General features: G+C 35.2%; 1 protein-coding gene across 1 annotated transcript; it reads left to right on the top strand.

The window, feature by feature from the left end:
- Positions 1–1,244: 1,244 nt before the first annotated feature.
- On the top strand, positions 1,245–5,501 carry CBLN2 (cerebellin 2 precursor). The gene is made up of 4 exons (XM_053467566.1): positions 1,245–1,377; positions 2,107–2,590; positions 4,294–4,413; positions 4,661–5,501. The coding sequence occupies exons 2-4, from the start codon at positions 2,243–2,245 to the stop codon at positions 4,856–4,858; spliced, it is 666 nt and encodes a 221-aa protein (XP_053323541.1). The 5' UTR covers positions 1,245–1,377; positions 2,107–2,242; the 3' UTR covers positions 4,859–5,501.
- The last annotated feature ends 2,395 nt before the right edge of the window (positions 5,502–7,896 follow it).

The raw sequence follows: 7,896 nt of genomic DNA on the forward strand, positions 1-7,896 counted from the left end.
ATACATAACTATTCTACTTTTTTTCCAATTTAGATTTATATATCCATCTGTGAAGTAAAAGGACAGCATGCACACCAGGAAAAAGTACATCAGGGAAATACTACAATCTGTCTACACAAGGGTTAAAATATTTTTATCATCCATCAGGATACATTCTGTGTGTATCAGAAGTTGATTGCAAATTGTATCTATCTATCTGCCTGTCTATCTATCTATCTATCTATCTATCTATCTATCTATCTATCTATCTATCTATCTATCTATCTATCTATCTATCTATCTATCTGTCTGCCTGTCTATCTATACATCATAACACATATCAATTGGAAATGTAGTAGGTGAAACAGGTAATAAATAATTGATTACAGACCTAACAGTCACATAAATCAATATGGCAGTGTTTCTTTGTAAATCTGTGCTCCCTATAACAGCCCTTAGCATTGGGAAAACTTAATTAGGAATTAAAACTAATTTCCAAACATACATTTAAAAAAAAAAACATTATGCTTAATTTCATTCTGATTTCGATTTATTCCGATTGTTATCGCTAGATGGCGCCACCAACACATCATTGAATCGTGTAGCCCCAGTCCTAACATGGGTTTAATTGAGAATGTAACAGAAGGTACAATGGTCCTGATAAATAAGTCATTTGCCAACACGAACAATGAGAAATGGTGCTTGTGAGATCGGAGATCGTCAGTACGTTCCAAGCTTTTTAAACAGCAGTGCCAAGTACGAATTTAAAACACAATACCAGGTGAACAAATGCCACAGCTCCAAATTCCTTGACGTCTTAATTAATCTAGATAAGGCTCCAGTTCTGGGATAAAAAAAAAGCGAACACTTAAATACTTGAAACACACATCAATCGGTAATAATCATAAATAAAATCATGACATAGTACTTGTCCATTCTGCACTTATGTGGCACAATGTTAAGCACTGGAGGAGCTTCTGGCATTTAAGTGGTTAAGCGTTTAACACAAACTTCCTTTATTATTTCTAAAGGGGAATCCTTGGGGTCCATGGTTGATTGGTGTTGGTGTGAAAGTGAAAAGAGTGCAAAGCAAAAAAAATAAAAATAAAAATAAAATGATACAGTGGGGGGAAAGAGGGGAGAGGAAAGGAGGGATATGTAAAATAAGTTAGGGGAGGGAGAGGAAAAAGACAAGGGAAGAAAGCACAGAGAGAGAGAGAGGAAAATAGGGAGAGGAGGGAGATAGAGAATATTGGCAATGGGCGGGCGAGAATGAGGTGACTCCTGTTCTGCTGTGTTTTTGTCAGCACAAACCCAGCTCATTTTGTCTAAGCAATACAACTTCACAGACAACTGAGACACCATCCTCTTTGTGTTTCCACACAATGGAGCTACCAGGTAACATTTTATCTCACTTCTGTCTAGGGTGAATATAATTACAAGCAGGGTTAAATGATAGATCTGAAAGCCTGTCCTGAAAGTTCTCAACAAGGGGCTCTCTTTGATGTTTGCTTGGTTGGACAAGTAGGATCGTTGAGGTTTTATCTGTTTTATCTGGTGTAGAGTTGATGTTGTATGTTTCTGGAAAGGGATATTTCGACTTATGTATTTGACTTTGATGGTGGATAGTTAATCTAAGCTGCTATGTATAACATTGAGAGCACACAAGGTTTTTAAAAGTTTGCATTAAAACGATCAATGTACCATACTTTGTGACAGCTCTCGTGTCTGTGTCTGTGAAGTGGAGAGAGAGAGTTGGTTTCGAATATATTCACAGATTAAATAGCTCACAAACGAATATAAACGAATTTGGTATGGGAGGAAATTAATTATTTAGACTAGAAGGGGGGGGGCGAAAAGGAGCATCTATCTATAGATCCTTCTATAATACATACAGTAAACCATTACCTGCTAGTCCTAATTGTTAAGAGCTGGGCACTCATAAGAAAGAATTTGAAACTGTGCAATAGGATCGCAGAATGTAAAAGCGCTCTAACACTTAGTGGGACAACATTTTTCTATCTCCGTGGCATATTAACCGGGGGATGGCAATGTTATAAATAAACTTAACACAGAATGATCTCCTCCTAGAAATTCCTTACATGGTTCAGTTGTTTTTGTTTAAAGGTTCAGTCCAACAAGCATACTAAGAAGTCTCCTAAAGACAGCAGTCTTTGGATAACACTTTAAGGAAGAGACCTGTGCGAGTCCATCTGCTGGTGTCAAGACATCCAGCTAATTGGTTCCTGATTGCTGTAGCAGGATGGATCTTGGGATGAATGGCGCAGGAGAGAGAGCTGGTGTCTCGTTAAAGACCTTGAAATGGGAGCAGAGCTGGAGCTTCCTCCGAGTTGCTAAAGTGGCGCTGTCCATGGTGCTGATGTTTGCGCCACCTACAGTCCATGCTCAGAATGACACAGAACCTATCGTGCTGGAAGGAAAGTGCCTGGTGGTCTGTGATTCCAACCCGTCCTCTGACGGAGCCATCACCTCTTCTTTGGGTATCTCTGTCCGTTCTGGAAGTGCCAAAGTGGCGTTCTCGGCAATTAGGAGCACCAATCATGAACCCTCTGAGATGAGCAATCGCACCATGACTATCTATTTCGATCAGGTATATAACAGACGCACCTGTATTGTATATCACAACAGCTACACGTTTTATGCTTATGGTTTAAAAAAAATGTTTTCAATACGGATGATGTAGATGTTGCGATATGACAGCATCGTTAACCGATTGCCTGGACGTGCGATCACTAACTCATATGGTACATTGACTTAGGGCGCTTAGCTGAGAAAACATCTGGGAGCTGACTAGCAAATCCTAATGTGACATTTGTTATATGTGAAAAACCTCAGAGTAAAATGTCAACTTCTGTTAATTTTCCAATCACAACCTGACACCTTAGTCACAAAAGAAACGCACCATAAAAAAAACTTTAAAATAGAAAGACTTGTGCATTTTAGCAAAACCAATTACAAAACGTATACTGAAGACCAAATAAATAAAAAATAGAATATTTTCACAATAAAATGAATAAACACCGATTTTGGCTTTTAATAGACTAATAGAATATATATATGTATATATATATATATATATATATATATATATATATATATATATATATATATATATATTTGTATCATTATTTCTATGATGGCTGGTTGCCTGCCCCCAGATTTTAATGCTCTGCGGCATTAAACATGTTTTTTTGTGTGTGTGTGTGTATACATTTGTATAAGAAAACCAGTTAAACCATTAAACTGATCCCTTACTAATATTTTACTGAACTACTTACATCTGTCTACACACAAAACCCATTGATTTTATTTAAAGGTATAAAACAAGCATTAACAAGTTTGATCTAGTGTACAGTTATAAAAATGACAGCATATAGTCCCAAAATATTGAACTTTATTAATTATTGCAATATTCTAATACAGGAGCTGGAGGTATAGGCAAGAAATACCCCAGTGCATTTGGTTCATTGGCTTATTGACTGTATATCCAGTATACATTGTCGGGCATGTAAAGTGCAGTAACACGGCAACCTTTCTGTAGCTATGATACGCCTTTTTTAACCGGGCTATAAAGTAAAAAGCACATGGCATATTAAGAAGTTTTTTCTTAATGTGCTGAAATGTTTTAGCAGAAAAATGTTGTAAAAAGACATTATCTCAAAACTGTATAGTTTATATAATTTAATAAATATTCGAATATATATATACACATATATAATCTCCCTTTCTGTATGTCATATCAGTGTACTTGTGTGATGTGTATACGTGAGTGCATATAGATATCACTTTTGAAGTCACTACCCTGCCATCAAGTTTTCCACTGAAACGATACATTTTGATGAAACATAGTATTTAACGCTATGCAGGTCTGTTGATATGTGTGGAAAGATTACTTGGTTACATTCACTGTTCTTAGAGCACAACTGTTGAGCTTTGGAGCTCAAAACTATTTTGATGTAAGTTTGGTGAAGGAAGGAAATGACTGTATAGCTAACCCCCCATCAGCTCGATCAGTTAGTCTAGGGACCCAAAAATCTTGAACTGCCAATACAAAAATGCCAGTATCACTCAACACTCCCTGGTGGATCATTGTTAAAGTGTTCCATGCCTAAAGGGTAATTTTTACATTATTGTATTAATTAATGGATCGTTTCACATATTAATAACTGTCATCAAGATATGAATTTATATATTTATTATTATATATTATGTCATAATATTCTTAAATGAATATAATAATTTGACCAGGGTTTTATAAGATGTGGCTTATATTTATTTTTTCATTCAATACAGGTGTTAGTAAACATTGGTAACCATTTTGATCTGGCATCCAGTGCATTTGTAGCACCAAGAAAAGGAATTTACAGCTTCAGCTTTCACGTGGTGAAAGTGTACAACAGACAGACTATCCAGGTGAGACTTGATATATATATATATATACATATATGATGAATCCAGTCCCACATTACATAGTTCCATATTATTTCAAATAATGTGTAACATATATAGATTCTATCACCTTACCCTGTTGATTTAAATCTGGTAGAGTAAGTCATTGATTTGGGGTCACCTGGCAAGTGTTAGACTAAAGCAAAAGGTTTATTATAATTCGTTTTTATAATTTATTATATTGAATTGTTTTTATTTTTTTTCTTTACAGGTAAGCCTAATGCAGAATAACTACCCAGTAATTTCAGCTTTTGCTGGTGATCAGGATGTTACCAGGGAAGCAGCCAGCAATGGAGTTCTTCTGCACATGGAGAGAGCAGATAAAGTCCATCTAAGACTGGAAAGGGGTAACCTCATGGGAGGGTGGAAATATTCGACCTTTTCTGGCTTTTTAGTCTTTCCTCTATAAAGAGGAGATGGAAGGGCCAAGTTCTGGAGCTTAGCAAGGATTCAACTGTCAATGTAGCCATTAATGTGGCAGGACAAGACATTATCTCCAACATCCCTCCCAGATTGTCTCAGTAGAAGAATGAATTCTCTTCTAGGTAAAATATTTACTTATATCGACATTTCCTTGGGAAACTGCGCCTCTAATTAGTTTTAGACGACAGTGATCTTTAGGATAAATGAAATTATCGACCTGAGCAATTTGTACATGTGATTGTAAAGTCAATATCGGAATTTATTGTTTGGATCATTGACTCTTTTTTTGTTGTTGTTCTGAGACAAACACTCGGACCACACATTTGATGTCAAGAATCACAAGCAGAAGAATCAAACCCCCGACTAAGTGTTCTCGCAATGCTTTCCTTTTAGTGTTTGTATAGCCTTAAGAAAAGAATGGCTTCAGTCTCAGTAATGTATATTTTTGGATTTCTGGAAGTGCTTTATACAGAGAAGCAAATTTTGCACGATTGGAATTACCTATTTCGTTTCGTGTCGTTTGTGTATCTCTTGATTTTCTTTTGGGGGTGCTGAAAATGTACATTAGATTGACCAATACGATAAAAAAAAATGATATAACTGTAAATCACAGTAAAGTTTTAAATGACCTGCTGTCTTCTTCGTTTCTATTAGCTCTCATTTTCCTTGAAGTTCAGGGGTTGACCATTTTATTTTAAAGTTCTACGTGCGGTGGAAGCAGTAAAAACCAGAAGCTATTCTTCATTGTTGAGTTAAGATGATATGTCACTTCGCTTGGTAAATTGTAAATTATTGTGTAGTACTGCATAATTTCTAAAGTATCTACTTTGTGCCAGATAACTAATTAACCTTAACATGCTAAGTCACTGCTTACCGGTATATGTAGACACAAACAAAAGCTCATCTGATACATTTAGGTTACTGATGGGTTCTTAGAACCATGTGTACCTCCAGATTATACAAACCACTTGTATATCCATAGACTACACCTTGGTCTCCAATACTGTTTGAAGTGTTTCAGCTCATCCATGGAAGCAAAGACTCTTCTGCCTATTGTTTATTTGTTGCTAAGAATGAGCCATTGTTGTGTCGCTTTATAGTCCTACAAATCATTTGCTCTTGAAAGACAGGTCAAGGCTTTTCTAGAGGACTAGATGTATCATGAAACAAGTCTCAACAGGGAAAGATTTCCTAAAGGGATGTAAGAATGAGACATTTTCTTTAATGAGCCAGGGTAGCAGAAAAAGAATAGTTTTGGATTTTGCAGAAACTTATATTTATTATGTGGTTCCCTAGGCTTTAAAAGTGAGGGTCTGAGCTCAACATTGCACATGTGGGACCAGAAAAAGCTTATACAACCAAGTAAGCAGAGAAGACCCATCAGAGATGTTGTACAGATTTAATGTCAGCTTTCAAGCTAAAAGCATCTTGCATTATTTCATAAAATAGACTTGGAAGTCAATAATAAAATAATACCTGTGCAATGTTCTATTATTTTGAATATAAAATAAAGTAATTGGATTGATACACAGTAAATCTATACAAGCCATACCATTAAGGATGGGGGGGTATTGAGTAGGGAGTGTAGCCCTTTCTATTTTTTGTTTTTAGCTTCTGCTAATGGTGTGCACATTGTTTAATCTATAATTCAGAACAAATTACTTTTTTTAAGTGCCCGTGCTTTTTTTCTTTTGGTCAAAATGCATTAGGTCAAATATTTTTCATCTAAAAATTTACAAGCACAATTGTCAATAGTAACACCACAGAGCACAGATTGTCAGCCCTGTTCAGCTGTTATCTGACATAAAAGCATACCAGACGTATATATATATATATATATATATATATATATATATATATGTGTGTGTGTGTGTGTGTGTGTGTGTGTGTGTGTGTGTGTGTGTGTGTGTATGTGCCTTTATGTATGTGTGGGTAGTTACTATGGAGAAATACTAGAGATTCCCCCATCTGACATACAAACATTTTGCTTGTGAATTTAAAAAATTAAAACAGGTTTAAATATATATTGGTATATCATTTTTAAATATAGTTTTATTGCTACTTAATGCGAATTTCAGATTTTTATAGGTAAAACACTGTTAGATAATTACTTAATAACTGTTCCTGCCAAAACAGAAAAAAAAACAAGCACACCATTGAAATGTCAATTTGAATGTAGCAATATTTTTCCACCATGGGATAATTCAACTTTATTGTGACAGCCATAAATATTGCATGTCACTTATGGCTGAAGTATATTGGGTTTACTTCCATTTTGACATCTCACCTTGAGCAAATTTAATGCCCTTATTTTTTTAGTTTTATACCCATTTCCCCGCTTTTATACTGCAGGTTTATTTTCTTTCTATAGTGCAATCCATTCTTATGACTCACGCCAGTGTCCTCTATGTAATGTTTTCTGTGCTTTTTACAGTCTGTGCTTCACTCTTGTGTAAGTGATAGATTGATGTGGCTGCCTTGATATCTCTTACATAGCCTAGAACATGGTATGGCAAAGATACAAGAAATGTTTCAGAATAGCTATTATAAGGCATTGGAAAGGGTGCTGTTAATAATGCCAATTAAAATGAGCTATGTTCCAAAAATATCTTTTATCTCCTTTTTCAGTTTTATGCACAAATATTAATTTGAGTAAAATAATAAACACTTTAATTAAAATATATTTTTTTAGATTTCAATCATATGATATTTAAATATAGAAAAATAAATAAGCATTCATGGGATTTTTGAAAATTTATGTTCAGTGGTTTATTTACAAATTCATCGACATTTCAGTCACACTCAGAGACCTTTATCAACCCTCGATCAAGCCTTCATAAAGGTCTCTGAGTGAGACTGAAACGTTGGTGAATTTGGCAATAAACCACTGGCTGTGAATTTTCGATAATCTTATGTGTGCTTATTCCTTTTCTATATTTTATATGTGACGCACGGGGTAACTAATGGAATTATAGTCCGATGAGTGCAAAAGACAAGGCACTTTACATATTATATATACACACA

This window comes from Spea bombifrons, chromosome 5 (assembly GCF_027358695.1).
Source record: "Spea bombifrons isolate aSpeBom1 chromosome 5, aSpeBom1.2.pri, whole genome shotgun sequence".
Classification (NCBI taxonomy): Eukaryota; Metazoa; Chordata; class Amphibia; order Anura; family Pelobatidae; genus Spea; species Spea bombifrons.